The following is a 21,759-nucleotide window of genomic DNA, read 5'->3' as shown; positions in this document are numbered from 1 at the left end:
CAATAGGTACCTAGCTTGTCGTCATGATGCTCAACGCAGCGCTTCTCGTGCCCACCCTGCTCGCCATCATCATGAAAGCACAGGCTGCTACTCTCCCAATCCGAATCTTGACCCACAACATTCGCTATGCCGCCGATCCACCAGCCACAGGAGAGAAACCCTGGTCAACACGGAAACAACTGATCCTCAACGAGCTGCACTACAACACTCTTCACAACCCCGAAGCCTTCATCTGTCTGCAAGAAGTACTCAATGAGCAGATCGTCGACATAATGGCCGGTCTCGGCAGCGAATGGGCTTACATCGGCGTCGGCCGCGATGACGGCAAAACCGAAGGCGAATATAGCCCTGTCATCTACCGCCCAGCCGTCTGGGAACTTGTGACCTGGAAGACCGTCTGGCTAAACGAAGACGGCGCCGTTGGAAAGAAAGGCTGGGACGCAGGCTCGGTTCGCATCGTGACCATCGGCACGTTCAAGCACATGACAAGCAAGAAGGAAATAGTAGCCATGTCAACGCATTTCGACAACTCGGGCGCCATCTCGCGCCGCGAATCTGCGAAGATTATCGAAGGAATTGCCGCAGATATCGCTTCCCCGGCGTCAAACTACTCGTCTACTGGTCTACCTTTCTTCCTGGCTGGCGACCTCAACTCTGAGATTACTGATGATGCGTACATGATGCTGAATAACGCGTCGTCTCTTCTGCAAGATACGAAGGAGCAGGCTAAGTGGCTGTATGGTGATGAGAATACGTACACGGCTTTCGATGATGTGGATAAGGCGCTGATTGACTTTGTCTTTGTGGGCCCGAGGGGAGAGGGGGATTGGGGTGTTGAGGGGTATAGTGTGTTGCCGAATCGGTTTGAAGATGGGATTTATGCTAGTGATCATCGGGCGGTGGTTGTGGATGGGATTTTGCAGGTTTAGACAGGGAGAGGGAGATGTCTGTGGGGATGACACTTTGATCTTGTATTATGAGTGCGATTCCGCATCGATCAAATACCCATAGATTTGCGGAAGTTTGCGCTTGCTCTGTACAGATTCTTTGGGCATGCGAAGTACACCCTAAGCGTGAGAATGGTATGGTACGAGTTCAACAGCATGGATGCGGTCATTTGCCAGGAACACTATGTTCGATGTCATCAAATGTCTGGCATCTGATGGCACGCTGTCGAAGCTGTCAACAGCGTGGCATACATACAGCAGCATAACCGTAGTGAAGTTGCACTGCAATCATGGAAATGCCAACTCAGGCCACAAATACGAGCTCGAAAATGCAACTCAAATGACTACAAGTCCAATTTCCTTAGTCAAGGTAATTAATTCAGGAACAAGCAAAGCAGGTCGAGTGTGACGTTGTCAGGCGATCATCGTCATTGGGCTCTGGCTAAGCGAAAGCTCGAAAGCACCCCACTGAGGGGCTGGCCTGAACACAGGAACGACCTCGCGCACCACTCCAATTCTAGCTCCTAGACCATCTTCCCACACTCAACTATACTCAAGATGGCCGAAACAGCAGCTGTCGGTAAGCTCGATCCTTGTTCGCTATTAATGCCATCGACATGAGAAGCTATTCAGACGAAAAGAGCTTCGACCTCAGTTTTGTGCTGGCAATGAGTCGCAGAAGCTAACCCATATTGCAGACTACACTCTGGCGAACCCAGATACTATCACCAAGTACAAGGTCGCCGCCGACATCTCCCAGAAGGTCCTCAAAGAGGTCTCCGGTACGACGCTCCCCACACCTGCGCTCGTTTCCCGCGCGTAAACACGAACACAAACTGACCAGTCCAGGATGGATCGCCGCTGATGCCAGCATTGTCGAGCTCTGTGAGCGCGGTGACAAGCTCCTAGACGAGGAGGTCGCCAAGGTCTACAAGGGCAAGAAGGTCCTCAAGGGCATTGGACACTGCACCACCATCTCGCCGAGCGCCTACATCACCCCGTACACACCACTCAAGACCGATGCCGAGGAAGCCGCCGTGACACTGAAGGAGGGAGAGGTTGTCAAGATCCAGCTGGGTGCCCAGATCGATGGCTTCTGCGCGATCGTTTGCGACAATGTCATTGTCGGAGCTGCCGACGAGGTCACCGGACGGGAGGCAGATCTCATTCTGGCTACACACTACGCGAACGAGCTTCTGCTGAGGTTGATGGTACCTCCAGGCTTGGTTCCCCACGGCGACGAGGAGGAGCAAAAGAAGGCTGCGTCAAAGAAGGCCTACACCCAGAGCCAAATGACCAACATGCTTGAGAAGGTTGTCAAGGCGTATGGCTGCAACCTCGTCGAGAGCACCACCATCTGGCAATTCGACCACAACGAGATCGAGTCCAAGAAGAAGATCATTCTTGCGCCCGGCGAGGGTGTCAGAGGAGAGGGTCTCCCTGAGGTCGGCGAAGTGTGGGGTGTTGAGATGGGTGTCAGTCTCGGAAGCGGCAAGGTCAAGAGCAACAGCAACAGGACCACTCTGCACCGACGTACAGCCACCACCTACCAGCTGAAGCGCCCTACCTCGCGAAGCCTGTTGTCTGAGGTTGTCAAGAAGTTCGGCACTTTCCCCTTCAGTCTGCGCCAGCTTGAGGACGAGAAGGCTGCCAAGGTTGGTGTTGTCGAATGTGTCCGCACGGGTGTGCTCCGCCAGTACGAAGTTGTCGTTGACAAGGACAACCAGCCCGTAGCTAGGTTGTTCAGCACTGTTGGTAAGTCCGAGGATTCCCCTGCTCTGTCTGTGCACGGAGATGCCCGATATTGGCCGATGTGGTCGATTGCTCGATCTCCATATTTCCACCCTCGTTCGCTTGATTGCGAAGGATTATGAAACCTGCTTCAGTAGCTAACATTTGACAGCGATCACCAAGAACGGCATGCAGCGTCTGGCTCAACCCGCTGCCATCGACACCTCCAAGTACAAGTCTGACAAGAAGATTGAGGACGAGGAGATCCTCAAGATTCTCGAACAGCCCATTGGAAAGACTTCGACAAAGAAGAACAAGAAGAAGAAGAAGAAGCCCGCCAAGAAGGCCGCTGACGGCGGTGCTGCTCCTGCCGAAGAGGAGGAAAGTGACGACGAGGAGTAGACGCAGCTTGCGGAGACCTTGACGCCATACCCGCCTCTCGACTATGAGCCTGGATGACACGGACCTTTTTGGTGACTGCAGAAAACGGCAGGATCGGAAAGAAAATCGGCAAAAGACCCAGGTCTGATGTGCTTTGTCTTGTGCTCATGCACTTGATCAAGTAGAAGCGATAACAATCCAAAAAAAAAAAACAGACACCTATTTACCGGCCAGCATTTTTCGCTTCTTATGCGTGATATTGAGTAATGTAGGATCTGATAGCTAACACGCGCGTATTCAAGGAGTTACGGACGGCTCACGGACTGAGATCGTACCAGGTGGTCTGGGGAGTCTTTGACAGACGAACACAACTTTATTTCCCTTATGTTTAAGCGACCGTGGACGCGCCATCAATGGCTGTCAATGCAGAAGGGGCTTTTTGTTTTCGATGTATCTATGGTGAAGGGCGGAGCGGATGTTGGGCGGCTTCGCGTCATTGTTCTTGTCTTCGGTTTATCTTGTCCACCCGTCATGTTATTGTCCCCCCCAAACGCCGAACATGGCAAATGGAGAGAAGCTACAAGAGATCCATGGCTATGTTGTTCGCTACGGCACACGAAAGCTATGGTGCTCTGCGCGGATAGCCAAGCATGGTGTAGAGTGAGGTAAAGCATGGAACAGAATTTACCCCTGAGTAGATCATGCAAAGACAGGATTGTGCTATAGAGATTTATCGAAGTGAAGTCAGGAACAATGTCAATAATATCATCTCTATTCAGGCGCGCGCCCACGTATTGTACGACCAGATCCGCAAGTGGCGATTGGTGAAGGTGAACTTGGGCACGTCAGGGAAAAAGCGGACAAGAGATCGTGGATTCTTTGGTATCGTTGCACCAACACCGCACCCCGCCTTTGTCAGAACTGAAGAAATAATCCGACAATCGAAGAAGCTTCCGGCTATTCATATATCTCATTCCTGACGACAGTAAGACATGGCGATGTTTGCGCATGCGTAGGGGGCTGACATAATAAGAAGGTCCGTCCAAGCGTCCAGGGCACCCTCGAACAACCTTCAGCGACTCTCATTCCTGCACTACCGACCCACAACGACGGGCACGGCATTGCGGCGTGTAAATTCTCGGACAACACGTGAAGTAAGTCTAACCGTCTTCGTGATTATTCTAGCGCGCTGACCAAACTGTAGTTTCGCCATGCCGGCCCTCCGCAAGTCTCTCCGGGAGTCGCGCGACTTCAAATCGCAACAAAGGTCCAGCACCACGCCCTACGCCTCACCCACCGGCACCCCGAGCGAGCACGCCAACGAGAAGAAGCAGCGTTCAATTACCGAGTGGACTGAACCCCAACCGCAAACTCTGGCCCCATCTTTCGAAGAGCACGGGTTTGCGCGGCACGGCGTCTTGGAGAATATGGCCCCCCTCGGTGTCCCTCCAAAGGCCAAGGACAAGCAGCGCGCGCGCGCTCTCGACGGGCCGGCTGCCCGAAATTCGCTATTGGGCAAGAGCTTGGGTTTCGGTGGTGACGAGGTTGGGTCGACGCCAGAGGTCACTCCAGCTCCTGAGCTCGAGCCTGACGACTCGGAGCGGCAGGAGGAGGAAGAGATGCAGGCCGCCTTCCCGATCCTAGAAGACGACGAGGACGACGACTACGAGCCCGCGACAAAACCGAAGAAGAAAGTGAAGGTGTCGAAAACTCCCGTCAGGGGCAAGACCCCAGTGCAGAGCAAGACACCTGTCAACGGCAAGACGCCCACAACGAAAATCGGTCACACCAAGAGCGCCTCGGTTTCCGCGAGCCCGGCAGTACAGGCAGTCTCCATGTCGGAGCCGGTTGAGGCTGCGACTCAGCGCATTCAGATTGCGGTCAACGATGCGATTTCCAAAGCCAATAGCAACTCGGGCAAGCGTTACGTGGGTATTGCCTTGAGGCGCGCCTACGAGCAGAGCAAAATCGATTCCAACTTGGCAGACGCGATCGAATCGGTTATTCAAAGAAACAGCACCAATGCGCAGATGGTCCGATTTCGCAGGTTCATCAAGCAGTTCAAGCAAGAGGAAAAGGCGAGGATGGGTTTGGGCAAGAACGGGCGCTTTGACCAGCAATCCGCGATGAATCACGGAGCTTCATTCTTCAGTCAGCAGCCGTCTCCTAGGGCTAGTAGTGAAATTGTTCCTGATGACTCTGCCTCCGCCGTCAACGACTACCAAGATCGAAAGTTCATGGACTCTACTAATTCAGCTACAAGCTTTTCGCACAAAGCATTGCAATCAGCTCTTGACCAAAATTCCGGTCAAGCACCTCACCCATTCAGCAGCGCACCCGCTCTTCCAGCCACTGCGGATACCTCAAATGAGTCAACGCCGAGACAGCCGTCCAAGTCGCCCAGAAAACGCACCGCTACCAACGGAACTCAGGCCCGAGATTCTGCCATGGATGTTGAGGGAGGATTGTCGACCGGAGCACCCACTCCAGCAGCGAGGACACCGGATACCGGTGGGAGCGATTCTGAGCTGTCGGACGTCAATGAGGAGATCGTCCAGAAAGGCCCTCCAGAGCCTGTACAGGTAAACGGCAAAGCTGCTGCACCTGCACCTGTCGTGCCACCGAAGAAGGGAAAGAATATTGCGGCTGCGCGTGCTGCCAAGAAGATGAAAGGAAATGCCGGGAAGCTGTTCGGGAAGCATGCCTACAAGCAACAGCCACCGACCGCAGAACAGCAAGCGGAAGATGACCGAATCTATGAGATGCGAAAAGCTATGGTGGACCAGCAGCCTATTCGCAAGTTCGAGCAGTTCCCTCCTCCCGTCTCAGATGTTCGCTTTGATGACGAGATTCTTGAGACTGAGTCTCTGACCGACTCTCAAATCGCCGTGGGACCACCAGTTGATTCTGATCAACCACGACGCGCCGGACGAGTTCCAAATCATGGAACCAAGCGCCTGCGAGAGGATCCGTCGCGCTTCTCCTCACCTCAGTTTGAGCCTGCCATGTCGTCGCGTCCTTCAACGCCAGCAGTGGGGCCGGCACCTAAGCGGGTCAAGCTCACCAACGGGCAGGGCGCCAGGACAAAACGATCGTAAGTATTCTCAGCTCATTTTTTCAGCATCCTTGTCAATTTCTCGGCGTTGGTCGATGCATGTACCCGGTTCAGCACAGGGCTGTAAGCGTCGACTGAGCAAGCTCTACGTGTTTGCACGTGTTTGCATCGTACATTCCGTACATGTCATCAAATCATTACAAGGCTAACTGTTACACGTATAGGCCGGTCAAAAACCGAGACGCAGGACCTATTGCTGGTGTAGCCTTTACTGGTGGTGGCGGTTCGAGACAGTTGGGGCCTGATGACAATGACCCGGTAAGTGCCACTGGATTCCCGAAGCATCCAACCACACCATTCCTCTTCCACCACACAACTCATCAACAACAATTTCTCTTTTTCATCCCCAACATCAATGTTGCTCACTACAGACATCACGCCGCTCAAATTTCCATATTCTCCTCCACTTTCTGTCCTTTCTTCACCTCTAACAGAATGTCAGAACTCGCCACAGTCAGAGAGCGACGACTTCTGCTCTGCGTGTAGAGGCGCAGGCGAGTTTGTGTGCTGCGAAAACTGTCCACGCGTCTTTCACCTTCTCTGCTGCGATCCGCCGCGAACAGAGGTTCCAGATGGAGCGTTCTACTGTTATGAGTGCAACACGAAGTTCGCTGCATCCGACGATGCCGCAGAGTCGTATCCTAGCCTGGGTCCCCTCTTCAGCAAGCTTGAGCGCACAAATCCCCGCGCGTTTGCTCTACCTTCTGATATTCAAAATAACTTCGAGGGCGTTTCTGCACGTCCCGACGGCTCGTATTTTGAGGAGGTCAAGAAGTTTCCACTGTAAGTGTGACGCGTTCTGTCGCGTGATTTGGCACTAACATCACAACAGAGCGAAGAACAGTGGCTATGGCTACCAGAAGCCCGAATACACCAGACTTATTGATGTTGATCACAAAGTCATTTTATGTACGCAGTGCGGAGTGTCGAGCGGCCACAAGCGTCAAATGCTGAAGTGTGACTTTTGTCACGCGTACTGGCACTTGGACTGCGTCGACCCGCCTCTCGCTAACCCACCACACATCAGCCTTGAGGCATCGCAGCGGGATGCCTGGAGGTGTCCCCGACATATCGAGCATGACCTTCGCAGCGGTTTATTGCTGCAGAACGACCTGAGTTCGAAAGATGGGGATTCTGAAATGGCCGATGCCGCGCCGGTAACTCGGGTGCCACGCAGAGTGCGAGTACGCAAGCAACCCGAATATGTCGAGCCCACCTTTTCACGTGGCATGCGCAACAATGGCTTGATCGATATCACTAACGATCCTGACGACGATACTGATGGCGAAGGCAATTATGTGTTTGGTGACAACGATCCCAAGGATGTCAACTCCAAGGTCTTCCGTGTTCCGGAGAAGGGAGTCATCCTTGACTTCGTCAGCAAGGTTAAGAGGTATACAAAGCCACATCAGCAGCTCATTAAACTAGTCACTAACACATCGCAGTGGCCGTGTAGTCAAGAAGGCCGAAGCCCGCAAGTCCGCAGAAGCTGCGTCACAGCGCAGAGCGTCCATGCAAAATTTCCTTGCGCACAACTTCCAGCAGCAGCAAGCAGCACTATCTCTGGCACAGCTGGCAAACAAGACGCCAGAGATGAATCTGGGTGAGGGCACAGTTCAAGCGCTCATCCTCGGTCTCACTGTAAGACAACCTGTGGCCCACCGGCCTTGTTTTGATCCTCGGCGCTAATCCACGTGAAACAGTCCGAAGCTCCCCCGGCCGTCATCACCGCCATGTCCAACGCAGACCCACCACCGCCCACTGATGACGAGCGCGCGCAGTTGAAGATGCTGCAGCAGCTCATTCAGCGTCGACTTGGAGCTTGATTCCTGCTCAAGCACACCGGATCTGAACCTAAACATTTAGCCTGGTTGTCGTGACGCCACCGCGCAACCTGGACCCATCTGGGCCCCCCACAACACTCCTCATGCACTCAACACCAAAGATTCCAACTCCGCCATACTATTCCAAGACATTGTCGTCAAGATAGTGCATAGTTCCTAGGCTGTCCGTGGCGAAATCGTTGGGAATGCTCAGCCGTCAGCTCAGCCAACCCGCTCAACTTCCGTACTCGAACATGACACTTGTTCGCTAATGGACGCGCGGCACGGTCCTTGCCCGACACGTCAACGATTTTTGCTCTCTTTTTTGAAAAAAAGCTCCCTCTACCCCATTCCCCGTACCTTGTTTCCGGCGGATCACCTGTTTTGCACACGATGCGCGAATTCAGCGCTCGCTCGTTCCCCCACCCATACGTCTTTGTTTGCCGGTACGGACAGCTATTTACTGCCAAGTCCCTGCGCGCTTTTGCCAGGGACGCTTTTCTTTCGCTGTACCACACAACTGCATAGCGAGGAGTTTCACACGGGGTACTACTTTGTACATTTTGAGCTCTTGGTGAGGAGCTTTTTTCGTTTTATCGTCCTTGTCTTCGGCGTTCTTCTGGGGGAGGGAAGCTGAACGCGTGGGCCAAAGTGTTAAACTTTCTTTCTCCCCCCTCCCGATGTTTGCGGGTTTGACCGGTTCCATGTTAGCTAGTATACTTGCGAAGCTTGTATACTGGTTTCAAACGGGAAGGGAGGGAGGGTATCTGGATGCGGTATCTTAGGAAGACATGTAGTATTAGTCGGTCTATGAACTGGGTGGATGCTGTGTCTATGATCTTTCTTGTGCCTCCGCACAAATGAAATTGACGTGAATGTGAACATGCGGCTCACTTACGTGAGAATCAATGAAGAAGAGTAGGAGACTTTGCGGACCAACTGGGGGATTTACCGGGTTCACCATGTCAGACACGTCGCACACAGTTGCACGATAAGCAGCGAACTAAGACTCAGGGCAACTGCTGATGGCCTATCGACCCCACTTCGTGTGTATACATCAATGAGGCTGCAACGCAGAGTCTTTGACCGGAGAAAAACAAAACACAAACAAGGCGGGGGCGCATGGGAACATGTTGATTGGATATGATTTCATCTAACGATTCGGTCCCATTCGTCTCAGCCTAATGCGACAAGACAAGACAATAGAGGCCATGTGTGCTGGCACAAGCGGGAGCCTGGCTCTCGTGAAACCACGTTGCACGAATCATTTCAACTCATACTTCAACTCGTTTCCGTAAGACGAGAGCTTCGGGGCAAAGATACGTGGGAGGGGGACGTCGGGTTATTTGCTCAAGGCTTGCAGCGGCCGAAGTAGCGGGGGTACAGGCAGCAGTCTCGGACGGTGTGCTGCTTGCAGAGCCAGGCGAGGAAGCGCTCGAGACCGAGTCCGTAGCCGCCGTGGGGAGAAGAACCGTACCTAGAGAGTTGTGTTAGCGGATTTTGAACTCACGGATGGGTGTGTTGGTGGGTGGGTGGATGACTTACTTCCTCTGGTCGGTGTACCAGTAGTACGCCGCTGGATCGATACCTTCGCGTGCAAACGCACCCATCAACTCATCGTAGTTGTCCATCCTCATACTACCTCCGACAATCTCTCCAACACCCGGCATCAAGCAGTCGACGCTCTCGGTGACCCGCGCATCGTCCTTGTCCTTGAGCATGTAGAAAGCCTTGATCTCTGTGGGGAAGTGGGTCAAGAAGATGGGCCTGTTGATGATATCCGTCATGCGACGCTCAGCAGCCTCAGCAATATCATCACCAAACTTGTGCGGCTCGCCGTCTTCATTAGGGATCTCGTGTTCGACAAGCCAGTCAATGGCGTCTTGGTACTTCATGCGCTTGAATGGTCGCTCGGGGAGTTGGAACTCTGGGTTGAGGTCCATGATGTATTGCTTCACAACGGGGTCTGCCATTGTGACTTCAAGGACGCGGCACATGACTTCTTCCAGGTGGTTGAGTAGGTCGTCGAAGTTAATGTAGTCGAGTTCGGCTTCGACGTGCGTGTACTCTGCTAGATGGCGGCGGGTGAGCGACTTCTCCGCGCGGAAAGACTTCTCGATACAGTAGACGTCTCCCATGGATGGAAGGCAGGTCTCGAGGTAGAGCTGGGAGGACTGTGTGAGGTAGGCTTCTTCGTTGTAGTAGCCGAATTTGAAGAGCGTAGCGCCGCCTTCGACCTGCGTCTGGACGAGCGCTGGCGGGCTGACTTTGCGTAATCGCATCTCCTTGTAGACTTGGTTGAAGGCAAACTCGACAGCATCACGGACAATCATGACCTTGGAGGCTGTCTCTCCGCGAAGAGTGAGATGTCGCAGGTCGAGTAGTGTCGCGTGCTCAGTGTCTTTTGATACTCTGTTGGTGATGGCATCGTCACCACCGGCCGCCTTCCATCCATCGTGGATCTTGTAGTAGTCGACGTGCAGTTCGCGATTGTTAGGTGCGTGTGCGCCCTCTGGGATCTTCCTCAGCTCTCCGAAAATCTCCATGCTGGTCTCGCGGGTCAAGGTGAGGGCGTCGTAGGTCTTTGCGAGGTTGCCGGTGAAGATGACTTGCATCTGACCGTAGCCATCTCTTAAGGTAACGAACATGACATCCTTTTGTCTCCGCTCACGATGTACACGACCAAAGACGCGTACACGTGTGCCCTTTGTGTCCTTGCCATCTCCCAGTGTAATCTTCTTCGAGTCGGTATCGTCGAGCTTGATCTTGATGGGGGCTGGCAGGCTCTTGTTCTCTTCTATAACAATCTTCTTAGCCTCGTCTAGCACCTTGTTGCGGTCGTGCTCTTCCTTCATGCGCTGCGCAAGCAATTGCTGGTCCTTCTCCTGCTTCTTCTTCTGTGTCTTGGCGTAGTTGACGGCCTTCTTCATGGCCGACTTGGCGGCATCCTTCCATTCTAACCTCGATGTCGCGTCGGCGCCCTCTGCAATCTCGCCAGTGACACTCTTGCGGGTGAGGAACTTGGCTGTCTCGCCGCGGGTGAGGACAGCGTATCCGAGTGATTTGTAGGGCAGCGATTCGTCGCCAGTCTGCTCTGGGGTGTCGTGACCGACGTCTTCGTCGATGTAGTAGGTGGCTTCGGCCATGGTTGCGGGATTGGGGTATCGTGGAGTGTTCAATGGGTTGTTGTTGCGCTCGGAAATATATTGGGTGGCCGCGGGGTGCTTGACTCACCCCTCCAAGGCTCCGTGCACGCCTATGTGAAGCGCGACATGTATCGATAAGGACCTATAGTTCCTGCGCCGCCTCCTTATCTGTCGGTGAAGAGTCATATCAATGCGTTTCGTATTGATAGACAGCTATATACTAGACTCGTTTTCCCCGTCGGCTTACCAAGGGTTTCCAATGATCGCTTGTTGCTCAGATTGAACGTAATGCTTTGGTGCGACTTGACGGCTCACTCGTCTTACATCACAATCTGGACTTAACGCGCATACTCACATAATAGAACGTTGACATAATGCATGCCATATGTATAAGTGCATCTGTAACTTGGTACATGGGCTGATTGACTGCATTGGGATATTGCAAACCAAGGCCGCTGTAATTCCGCGCTGACAAACGGAAGACCTCCGCTGCGTATTGTTGATTGTTTTGTCAAGTATAAAAGTTACGCGATACAACAAGAGAAGTGACCTTGAACATCAACGTAGCGTTCAGATTGAAGATGGCCGATCCAAATCTCTACACGTATGCGTCTCCTCTGAAAGGCTACGAAGGCCTCGAGCCACTATCAAAGTACGTTGCTCTTGAAATCTGTCGTCACACAGCTTGGTTGCTATCATGTATCTAAATGAGACTGTGCTAACATCGTACAGTGAAAGGGCTGAGGACGGGAAATCCTACGTAAACCCACCAATCGAGAAGAAGAGCGAAGCATACAAGTCCTTTGTAGCTCCTATAACGAACGGCATTCGAGGAGGCTTCGAGTCAGTGCTAAAGTTGAAATGCGGTTGTATATATATCTGACAGCAACTAGCGTTCACATTTATTTCCTCCAGTCTGATAAAGAGGAAGTGAAGTTCGCCAACGAGCTGTGGGAACGGATACGCCGCGAATGTGAGGACATATCCATAAGCTTAATATGCTAGGATGCTAATCCGACACGAAGTCCCCGAATTGCGCATTTACCGAGTATGGGACCGGCCTATTGGACCCCATCCTCTCGCCATGTTTGAAGTCAACATCTTCACGCCCGGTATGTTTGGAGAGAATACACCTCTATGCCTATGCTAACGAATAGCAGAGCAATTCGGTGCTTTCATTCCGTGGCTCGTGATCAACAGGGGGCCATTGTCTGCACTAATTCACCCAAACACCGACGATGAGTTGAGAGACCACACGCAAAGAGCGACCTGGATGGGGCAACCACTGCCTGTGAGCACAAAGATGTTCAAGAAGACGGCCGAGACATTGTGAGGACAAATGTGGGGACTGCGATGTATAGATGTAATTCAGTGGTATCTTCTGGTGCACCACACTCCATCAGGATCTCCGCGCACTGGTGCTGCATTTTACAGGATTTCGTCGTCCAAGTCATTGTTGTGCCTTCTTCCAGTAGCACTTCTCCCCCAGCGACATACTCTCGATGCTACCCGCGTGACCTCGCAAGATCAATTAATCGGTGCTCTATGACAACGACGTGTTTCTTGTGCGTCTCATGCTTTCGCAGAGTCCGATGTTTCTCATACTTTGGTCTCGCCCTTCTTCTTTTTCTTGGTCTTCTTCGCCTTCTTCTTGTCTCGCTTCTTCAGTCCACTCATGCCTGTCTTACACGCCTCGGCATACCGTGCGTAGAATGCGTCCAAGTCGTCTGGCTTCACCACCGTGCTCAATATTATCTTGGGGATGTCCTCTCTGTCGGTGCCTGCCTTCTTGTCGCTCCCGTTGTTGTGTGCGCGAATTAGAACAGGTAATGGCTCGTCAGGATGTGTGTCCCATAATGGATCGTCGGCGATCTTGCTGGCTGGAGGAGGTGTAGCAGAGGTACCGAATGTCATGCGCTTCTGGACTAGGTAGACGCTGCCGTGGCCTTTGGTGCGCGTGTACTCGAAAAGATTGGCGAGCCGTGTGAAGAACTGCAAGAGTCAGCCCTGAACAGGCGCTTCATTAATTGGCGTTTCGTACCTCATCGTTGGTTAGGTGGTCTCGCGCCATGGTGAAAGTCGAGTGCTATCGTGCGCGCGCCATGTAGTAGTTGGTTGCATGGATGGTGGGATGCCCGCGGCCGTCCGTGTGGAGCGGAGACGCGGGGATTCTCTCACCCAAACTCCGACTTCTCGAACTTTTTTGCGACTCTACCGTCTCGACCATCTCAACATGCGCACAGCTTTCGGAGGGCCCAAATTGCCCGTGGAATTGAGAAATCAGTTTGGTAATATGTTCAACCGACTCTGGCAATATTTCAGTGCTAACATCAGCAGACCCAGCGAACAACAAGCGACGAAATGGAGCGCGCAACGGGCCACCGAATCGCAAAGACAAGCGCAAGGCCGATCGCGTAGAGAAGAAGCGCCAGAACAAGCAGGTCAGACGGCCAGCGCCTTCGCATCCTCACAATGGCCGCGGTCCACGTCGAGAAGCCGAGTCGGACGACGACGACGAGGAAGAGGAGATAGACTGGGACAACATCGAATCCGACGCCACACCACCCCCGATAGCTGCGAAGGAGTCGCCTCAACCGTTGAAGGGCATCCTCAAAGCGAAGACCTCACGACCCAAGGAAGCGTCACCACCGCCTCCTAAATTATCGCGCGCCGCCCAGGAAAAGTTGGCGCAAGATGATGCTGAGATTGCCAAGTTGGAGAAGAGGCTAGGCGTGAAGAGCAAAAAGAGGTCCAAGGGAGCAGATGATGGTCTGGACGACATATTCGGCGATCTTGGAGACTTCAGCGACGAAGAGGATGCCCAACCTACAAAGAGGAAGAGGAAAGAGGACGACGATTGGCTCGCAAGCAAGAGGCGGAAAGCCTTGGGTCAGGAGTCGAGTGAGGAAGAGGACAGCGAGTCGGAGGGTTCCGCATTTGACGAGGACGACATGGACATGGAAGAGACAGCCTCCGACGAAGACGACGAGACTGAGGATGGTTCTGAAGACGACCTGGGCTCAGATGAGGACGACGACATGGAGGATGCGGAACCGGAAAAACCACGTATACGAGAGAACCCATACATCGCTCCCGTAGCCGCGAACGCCCAACCGACCAAGTACATACCACCTGCGCTGAGAGCAGCTCCTGCTTCAGATACGGAGGCTTTACTGCGTCTCAAAAGGCAAATTCAGGGTCTCTTCAACAGGCTCTCGGAAGCCAACATTTTGTCTATTCTGAAAGAGATTGAGAACATCTACCAAAACAACCCCCGAGGCTACGTCAATAACACACTCGTCGACCTGCTCGTCGGCATGTTGTCGGATCCGACAGCTCTCCTCGATACGTTTCTGAACCTGCACGCTGGTTTTATCGCTGCGGTGTACAAAGTTATTGGACCCGATTTTGGCGCGCAAATAGTGGAACGCATTGTCGCAGAATTCGATCAACACTACCAACCGAACAAAGACGGCAATGGAAAGCAGACGGCAAACCTGATATCTGTAGTAGCGGAACTGTACACGTACCAGGTCATTGGCAGCAACATCGTCTTTGACTACATCCGATTCTTCCTCGACGAACTTACGGAGATCAATACCGAGCTCCTACTGAGAGTAGTCAGGGCATCGGGCCCGCAACTGCGACAAGATGATCCAACTTCGCTCAAAGACATTGTCGTTTTGCTGCAAAAGTCTGTGGCTAAAGTTGGGCAGAACAACCTACCCGTCCGAACAAAGTTCATGATCGAGACGATCAATGACCTCAAGAACAATAAGATGAAGACAGGCATAGCTAATTCCGCACTTTCAAGAGAGCATACGATACGGATGAAGAAGCAGTTGGGTACTCTAAATTCAAGAAACCTCCGAGCAACCGAGCCGCTACGCGTTGGTCTTAAGGACATCAAAGACACGGACAAAAGAGGCAAGTGGTGGCTAGTGGGAGCGAGCTGGCGTAATGAACCTGGAAACGAGGAGAAGCCCGAGGAGTCAAAGCAATCTGGCAAGACTTCAAAAACCATCGACCTTGAGGACGACGACAGCGAAGTCGATCTCGTGCAACTTGCCCGCGAACACCGCATGAACACTGATATTAGACGCGCCATCTTCGTCTCTATCATGTCTGCCAGCGACTTCAAAGACGCTCAAATACGACTGAACAAGCTCAACCTCAAGAGATCGCAGGAGGCGGAAATTCCACGGGTCATTGTGCATTGCGCAGGCGCCGAGAAGACCTATAACCCATACTACACAGTCCTCGCCCGAAAGGTCTGTTCAGATCACAAGACACGAAAGAGTTTCCAATTTGCACTATGGGATATCTTCAAGAGTCTAGGAGAGAAGCAAGATGGCGCAGATGACTCGGATGGTGACGATGACGATGCAGGTGGTGACACATCTCTTCGCAAACTTGTCAACCAAGGCAAACTGTACGGAACACTGATCGGCCGGAAAGCTCTACCCATCACTAGCCTGAAGAACCTCAACTTCCCTTACTTGCAGCCAAAGACCAAGATGTTCATCGAAGTCTTGCTAGTCACGACGATTCTGGAGTCGTTCAAGGCATCCAAATCGAAGGACAAGCGAGACGAGCGGGCAGTACGCGAAGTATTCGTAGAGGTGGATCAGGCTCCTGAGATGATTGCTGGGCTGCAGTTCTTCCTCAAGAAGACTGTTAGCAAGACCGAGATCGTCGAGAAGCATGAGAGAGAGACTGTCCGATGGGCTTGCAAGTCAATAATAGACATGTTGACGAGAGTACTGGCCACCACGACGTTGACGGAGGACTGAGAATAGGAAGGGATGAGTCATTGCCGTTAGATATAGCCAAAATACCCTTTATTTGCCATATAGAGTAATGCGATACCGGTTACCGGGACACTGAGACGAAGATGTTACGGAGTAGATGTGAGGCACTTTGTCAGCTTGGCGCCACCCTTGACCCTACGGAAGCCGCATAGACCTTCCCGGCCGAGCTCCGCAAAAAGCTCAACCACATCTCCCATCCCACGCCCCATCCATTGACGCCTGTCATCCCCGCCGTACACTTCACGGCTTCTCTTGGTAGCGATTCTTCGGTAGTCTCCACCATGTTCCGCTCACTGGCACCCCGCGCCATGCAGAGGGCGACGCGGCCCGTCTCCCAAAAGACATTTTGCGCATCCAACATCTACTTCCAGAACCGGTTACGACGAGGCTATGCGTCGGAGGCTGGTAAGTCGCATTACTACGAGGTCTAGAGGGGAGTATGTGCTGATTGCTGGATAGAGGACAAGGACCTAGTCATCATCGGTGGCGGTGTCGCAGGCTATGTCGCAGCCATCAAGGCAGGACAGGCGGGCATGAAGGTTAGCGACGACAGACGTGGCGATTGCGCAGCTCAAAGGCTTACACGGCGATAGGTCACCTGTATCGAGAAGCGTGGCTCCCTCGGTGGAACCTGCTTGAACGTCGGCTGCATTCCCTCAAAATCGCTCCTGAACAACTCGCATCTCTACCACCAGATTCTCCACGACACAAAGGGTCGCGGTATCGAAGTCGGCGATGTCAAGCTCAACCTCCCCGCCATGATGAAGGCGAAGGACACCTCCGTCTCCGGTCTCACCAAGGGAATCGAGTTCCTTTTCAAGAAGAACAACGTTGAATACATCAAGGGCACTGGCGCATTCCAGGACGAGCACACCGTCGCTGTCAACCTGACCGAGGGTGGCGAGACCACCGTCCGCGGCAAGAACATCCTCATCGCCACTGGTTCCGAGGCTACACCCTTCCCTGGCTTGACCATCGACGAGCAGAAGGTCATTACAAGCACTGGCGCTATTGCGCTCCAGGAAGTGCCAAAGAAGATGACCGTCATTGGCGGTGGTATCATCGGACTTGAGATGGTAGGGACTCTCTTTTGAACCATATGGCATTTCTAACGATTCGTAGGCTTCCGTATGGTCGCGTCTCGGCTCTGAGGTTACCGTTGTCGAGTTCTTGGGTCAAATTGGTGGCCCTGGTATGGACAACGAGATCGCCAAGCAGACACAGAAGATCCTCACAAAGCAGGGTCTGAAGTTCAAGCTCAACACCAAGGTTACCGCCGGTGAGGTTCACGACGCTGGCGTCAACGTCAGCGTTGAAGCCGCCAAGGGTGGAAAGGAGGAGACCGTACGTCCAGCGCATGCATTTGTGTTTAGAGAGAATGCTAACCAGTACAGATCGACTGCGACGTCGTCCTCGTTGCCATCGGTCGCCGCCCATACACCTCCGGTCTTGGTCTGGACAACATCAACCTCGAGACCGACGACAGGGGCCGCTTGATCATCGACCAGGAGTACCGCACCAAGATTCCCCACATCCGCGCTATCGGAGACTGCACATTCGGACCTATGCTTGCCCACAAGGCTGAGGAGGAGGCTGTCGCCGCCATTGAATACATCCACAAGGGCCACGGCCACGTGAACTACGGTGCCATTCCCTCCGTCATGTACACCCACCCTGAAGTCGCCTGGGTCGGCCAGAACGAGCAGGAGCTCAAGGAGGCAGGTATCAAGTACAAGAACGGAACCTTCCCCTTCTCCGCCAACTCAAGAGCCAAGACCAACCTCGACTCTGAGGGTATGGTCAAGTTCCTGGCAGATGCTCAGACTGACCGGATATTGGGTATCCATATCATTGGTGCCAACGCCGGTGAGATGATTGCAGAGGGCACTCTTGCTCTCGAATACGGTGCCAGCTCAGAGGGTGAGTCGAATACACTATCTATCTTTGCAGAATAAAGCTAATTATATCCCAGATGTTGCCCGCACATGTCACGCTCACCCCACTCTTGCTGAGGCGTTCAAGGAGGCTGCCATGGCCACCTACGACAAGGCTGTTCACTACTAGATTCCCCTTTTTTGGTCCGGCTTTCCCTTTCTGCATCAGCGACATGATGTTCGAGCTCTCAAGCGCGCGAGCAGGGAGTTGTGAATAGTATTTTGTAGAATATATCTGATGCGTCATGCTTGCCAATTGAGTTTTCGGGATTGATGTGCATGTGATGATGCCCGCGGGTGGAGCCGGCAAGGCTGAGACATCCCTGCTAGTGGCGTTTTGTCGCGTGCACGTAACGCGTACCGCGATTTGAGATGCGGAAATCAATTACGCTCGCGTTTCCGCTTTCACGCATTCCTACCCCACACAAGACGACATGAGTAACGATGAGATTGAACAGCGCTGCACTGTGCTACGACAGGAACTGAAGGTCTGGGAAAAGAAGTTCGCCGCCGAAAACAATGGCCGGAAGGCGGGACGCGATGATATCAAGGCCAATGCCGAGATCTGTACGTATAGAGCGACGCCAGTAGCACTGGTGTCCTGCTAAACATGTGCAGCACAAATGTACAAGGAGTACAACAAGCTACGAGTACGGTTATCCAGCAAAGCCGCGCCGCAGACCCCCTCGAAGCGCGCCCCAAGCCGAAAAGCGAGCCTCGATGTCCAACGCACACCAAAAGCCGCGCCCAAGCCCAATCTTTCCACGCCGATGAAGAGGAAGAGGGAGGATGAAGATACACTGGAGAACGTGGATTACGCAGCCGAGCTGCTCTCCCCACAAGGACCTTCCGTCATAGGACCCACGCCTCAGCGCGATGGCATAGTGCTAGGTCTCTTCGACCAGCTCCCGTTCGCGCAAGGCACCCCGAGCAAACCGCGGACTGTACTAGGAGATGTAGGATTGAATGTTCCACAAACACCGAGTAGGAGACTACAAGATGCAGCAAGCGAGACGTCGCTAGAGTCAAGAGCACGGGGGGAGCGGACACCACTGTCAGCCGGAAAGCGATTCCTCCTGAATCAGTTTGTCACACCGAAAAAGAGGAGGTTAGACGAGCAGGGTACACCTTCGTCTACGACTCGAGGCCTTGCTACACCTGCATTCCTGAAGAGGGACAACGTCTTGAGCGCTATCGACGAGGTGGAGGAGCCCATATCACGTCCTGCGCCCTGGATGCGCCGCGGCCTGGGACGCAGTTTGAGTTCCATGATACAAGCGATGAGGAAAGACGAGGAGGACCAACTAGACGAGGAAGCGGATATTATGCGCGAACTGGAAATGGAGGAAGAAGGCATCGCCGTACCGAAGAAGTCTAGAGCGCCGCAGATCTTGATCGAAGATAGCCAGGCGGCAATGCCCCTAGGCCCGGACCGAGGCCTTGAGTCTGATGAAGACAGCGACGAAGAGCCAGAACTTGGTCGTGACGGCAAGCCGCGAAAGGCTTGGAAGAAGAAGGGCTTGAAGAGGCAGACACGGCGAGTGATAAGTAAGATGTGCTGTTTCCATCCAAAGAGCTACATGACTAACAACTTCTCAGTGCGTCCGAACGTCGTAAAGCCCAAACCAATACCAGCCGTACAGACACATGACGAATTAGACGAGGAGCAAGCAGCCGTCCCTGAAACACAAGTACCAGCAGACATAGCAGACGAGTTTGGTTCTGATCTGGATGGAGACTCCGACTACGCGAGTGACGCTTCACATACCCCGAGGAGACGGAAAGTGCCAGCAAAGAAACCAGAGCAAGCAAAGGAGAAGCCGGTCAAAGAGGGCGTCCTGAAGACGGCGGCCCGAAAGATCAAGGCTACGGCAAATGCCAATTATCGGAGACTCAACATCAAGGGCAAGGCAGCGACTGGTGGAGGTGGAAAGGGAAAGTTTGGGAGAAGAAGATAAGCAAAAGGGACATGATTTGACGATGTTCCGTCTGACGGTGGTGAGATGTGTTGGAACTACGAACCGGTCAGGCCATGGACATGTCTGCATGCCCCGATACGGTACTCTGAGTAGAAGATTTTCACACGAGTAATCTCTACGGTAGCACAAGGTAAGGCGTGGCGTGCTGACTACCCAATCGGTCATGCAAGGCAGACTCTAAAACGTGCAAGAAGGAATGTCAGCTGCAGTATCGCAAACAGAAGTAGACCAATACCAAAGCATACCAGTCGCCAATAGTGATATTCCCACGCTGGGACAATGTGACCGGCTAGGTCATCTGCATGGGTTGGTGCCTGGCACGCGTGGGATGTCAGGCTTATATCTTGAAAAGTGTTCAGATTATGATTATATTCCCAGGAACATGCTCAGCGTGTTTGACAACAAGTGAAGACTATGGCATATATTCGCTATCGTACGTTTGAAGGTTATGACGCGCCGTGGCGGTCGGTGAGCACGCAGCCCACGCTAAGGCCAGCACCTCCGACGCCGACGGTCCCCCGACGTAAACCACCGAAGCTTCCACTCGCCGCAACAAACACCCCAACCCGACCACGCCATCAACCCGCTCAATCCCCGCGCTCACCCTCCCCATCATCTACGACAACCACCAAAAGCGATACACCGCACACCATGGCCGAAAAGGAACTCTCCAGCGTGCTCCAGCAGCTCCACCAGACGCTCAAGTCGCACAACTACCAGCAATCCACCTCATTATTGAGCAAAGCCAAGATCGCCCTCCTCAACCTCAACGCCCTGATCCCACAAGAGAAGTCGCCACGGAAACACCTGCAGCTCGCGCGTGAGACGCTCGAACTCGGCGCCATCATCTCCATCCGCCTCAAAGACACCGAGTCCTTTACCCGCTACTTCCAGCAGCTGCAGCCCTTCTACTCTTTGCCAGAGTCCACACTACCCAAGGATGGCAGCCAATCGAGCAAGGTCACGGGGCTGTACTTGTTGCTGCTGCTGAGCGAGGGCGACTACGCGGGCTTCCACACGCTGCTCGAGACGCTCGAGGTGGCGGCCGCCCAGGCGAGCGCGAAGCTAGAGGCTGATCCGTTCATCCAGTATCCGATTCGTCTGGAGCAGGCGCTTATGGAGGGGAGCTACGATAAGGTGTGGGTTGAGACGAAGAGCGAGAGGGTGCCTGGCGAGGAGTTTGCGCTGTTCACTGAGGTACGTCATTGTCATTACCACCAAACACACCGACATCCTTCATAATTCAAACCGGACTATTTGCTAACACGTCTTAGATCCTCATCGGAACCATCCGCAAGGAAATCGCTTCCTGCTCCGAGCGCGCATACCCCTCCATCCCCATCTCCGACGCCAAATCCCTCCTCTTCCTCGACTCGGAAGGCAGCGTCGTCAACTTTGCGAAGGAGAGCGGTTGGGTTGTCAAGGACGGCAGGATATACTTCCCTCAGCAAGAGGATGAGTATTTGAACAGGGATATTTTGGTTACGAGTGATCAGGTTATTGAGAATACGCTGGGGTATGCGAGGGAGTTGGAGACTATTGTTTAAAGGGACAACGAGGCTGGTGGAGCAGAGGAGGAATGCAATAGGGTGGTGTACGATATTCGCATCAAGACACGTGGAGGATGGAGGATGAAGTATGGAGTGTACTGGTAGCAGGCTATGTGCTTGGCTATAGCCTTACGATGAAGAGCAAGAACAATGACAAAACAAGAGTAATGATCATCATCACCATCATCACCAGCATGATGTCCAGACACGTCGTCTCCACACCACTCATTCTGGGGTATCGCTCAATCTATGAACTGCTAACAGAACGTACATTGAAGCCATCACACATGAAGGTAAAGCTTGGCTTAAGGTAGAACAAGGAAACGTCCGCAGATATGTTTT

The 21,759-nt window shown here is 53.2% G+C and overlaps 8 protein-coding genes across 8 annotated transcripts; 6 read left to right on the top strand and 2 right to left on the bottom strand.

Annotated features, from left to right (window-relative positions):
• Positions 1 to 26: 26 nt before the first annotated feature.
• Positions 27 to 929, top strand: J4E85_004131 (uncharacterized protein; the record flags this gene model as incomplete). The annotated part of the gene is made up of 1 exon (XM_051468393.1): positions 27 to 929. One exon carries the CDS (start codon positions 27 to 29, stop codon positions 927 to 929), a length of 903 nt encoding a protein of 300 aa, XP_051327985.1.
• A 576-nt stretch (positions 930 to 1,505) lies between these two features.
• Positions 1,506 to 3,080, top strand: J4E85_004130 (uncharacterized protein; the record flags this gene model as incomplete). The annotated part of the gene is made up of 4 exons (XM_051468392.1): positions 1,506 to 1,527; positions 1,646 to 1,729; positions 1,797 to 2,702; positions 2,851 to 3,080. The coding sequence occupies 4 exons, from the start codon at positions 1,506 to 1,508 to the stop codon at positions 3,078 to 3,080; spliced, it is 1,242 nt and encodes a 413-aa protein (XP_051327984.1).
• A 1,190-nt stretch (positions 3,081 to 4,270) lies between these two features.
• On the top strand, positions 4,271 to 8,000 carry J4E85_004129 (uncharacterized protein; the record flags this gene model as incomplete). Its single annotated transcript, XM_051468391.1, has 6 exons — positions 4,271 to 6,153; positions 6,339 to 6,432; positions 6,617 to 6,957; positions 7,007 to 7,567; positions 7,620 to 7,815; positions 7,878 to 8,000. The coding sequence occupies 6 exons, from the start codon at positions 4,271 to 4,273 to the stop codon at positions 7,998 to 8,000; spliced, it is 3,198 nt and encodes a 1,065-aa protein (XP_051327983.1).
• A 1,347-nt stretch (positions 8,001 to 9,347) lies between these two features.
• Positions 9,348 to 11,143, bottom strand: J4E85_004128 (uncharacterized protein; the record flags this gene model as incomplete). Its single annotated transcript, XM_051468390.1, has 2 exons — positions 9,348 to 9,474; positions 9,543 to 11,143. 2 exons carry the CDS (start codon positions 11,141 to 11,143, stop codon positions 9,348 to 9,350), a joined length of 1,728 nt encoding a protein of 575 aa, XP_051327982.1.
• A 581-nt stretch (positions 11,144 to 11,724) lies between these two features.
• On the top strand, positions 11,725 to 12,476 carry J4E85_004127 (uncharacterized protein; the record flags this gene model as incomplete). Its single annotated transcript, XM_051468389.1, has 5 exons — positions 11,725 to 11,795; positions 11,876 to 11,990; positions 12,059 to 12,116; positions 12,169 to 12,255; positions 12,304 to 12,476. The coding sequence occupies 5 exons, from the start codon at positions 11,725 to 11,727 to the stop codon at positions 12,474 to 12,476; spliced, it is 504 nt and encodes a 167-aa protein (XP_051327981.1).
• Positions 12,477 to 12,742: 266 nt separating this feature from the next.
• On the bottom strand, positions 12,743 to 13,214 carry J4E85_004126 (uncharacterized protein; the record flags this gene model as incomplete). Its single annotated transcript, XM_051468388.1, has 2 exons — positions 12,743 to 13,135; positions 13,185 to 13,214. 2 exons carry the CDS (start codon positions 13,212 to 13,214, stop codon positions 12,743 to 12,745), a joined length of 423 nt encoding a protein of 140 aa, XP_051327980.1.
• Positions 13,215 to 13,376: 162 nt separating this feature from the next.
• J4E85_004125 (uncharacterized protein) lies at positions 13,377 to 18,018 on the top strand (the record flags this gene model as incomplete). Its single annotated transcript, XM_051468387.1, has 8 exons — positions 13,377 to 13,431; positions 13,481 to 15,903; positions 16,107 to 16,359; positions 16,414 to 16,493; positions 16,548 to 17,030; positions 17,077 to 17,298; positions 17,349 to 17,874; positions 17,927 to 18,018. 8 exons carry the CDS (start codon positions 13,377 to 13,379, stop codon positions 18,016 to 18,018), a joined length of 4,134 nt encoding a protein of 1,377 aa, XP_051327979.1.
• A 2,500-nt stretch (positions 18,019 to 20,518) lies between these two features.
• On the top strand, positions 20,519 to 21,414 carry J4E85_004124 (uncharacterized protein; the record flags this gene model as incomplete). Its single annotated transcript, XM_051468386.1, has 2 exons — positions 20,519 to 21,064; positions 21,142 to 21,414. 2 exons carry the CDS (start codon positions 20,519 to 20,521, stop codon positions 21,412 to 21,414), a joined length of 819 nt encoding a protein of 272 aa, XP_051327978.1.
• Positions 21,415 to 21,759: the final 345 nt, after the last annotated feature.

This window comes from Alternaria conjuncta (genome assembly GCF_024043145.1).
Source record: "Alternaria conjuncta strain BMP 0040 chromosome Unknown scaffold_5, whole genome shotgun sequence".
In the NCBI taxonomy this organism is placed as follows: domain Eukaryota; kingdom Fungi; phylum Ascomycota; class Dothideomycetes; order Pleosporales; family Pleosporaceae; genus Alternaria; species Alternaria conjuncta.
This window is presented reverse-complemented; position numbering and strand designations above follow the sequence as displayed.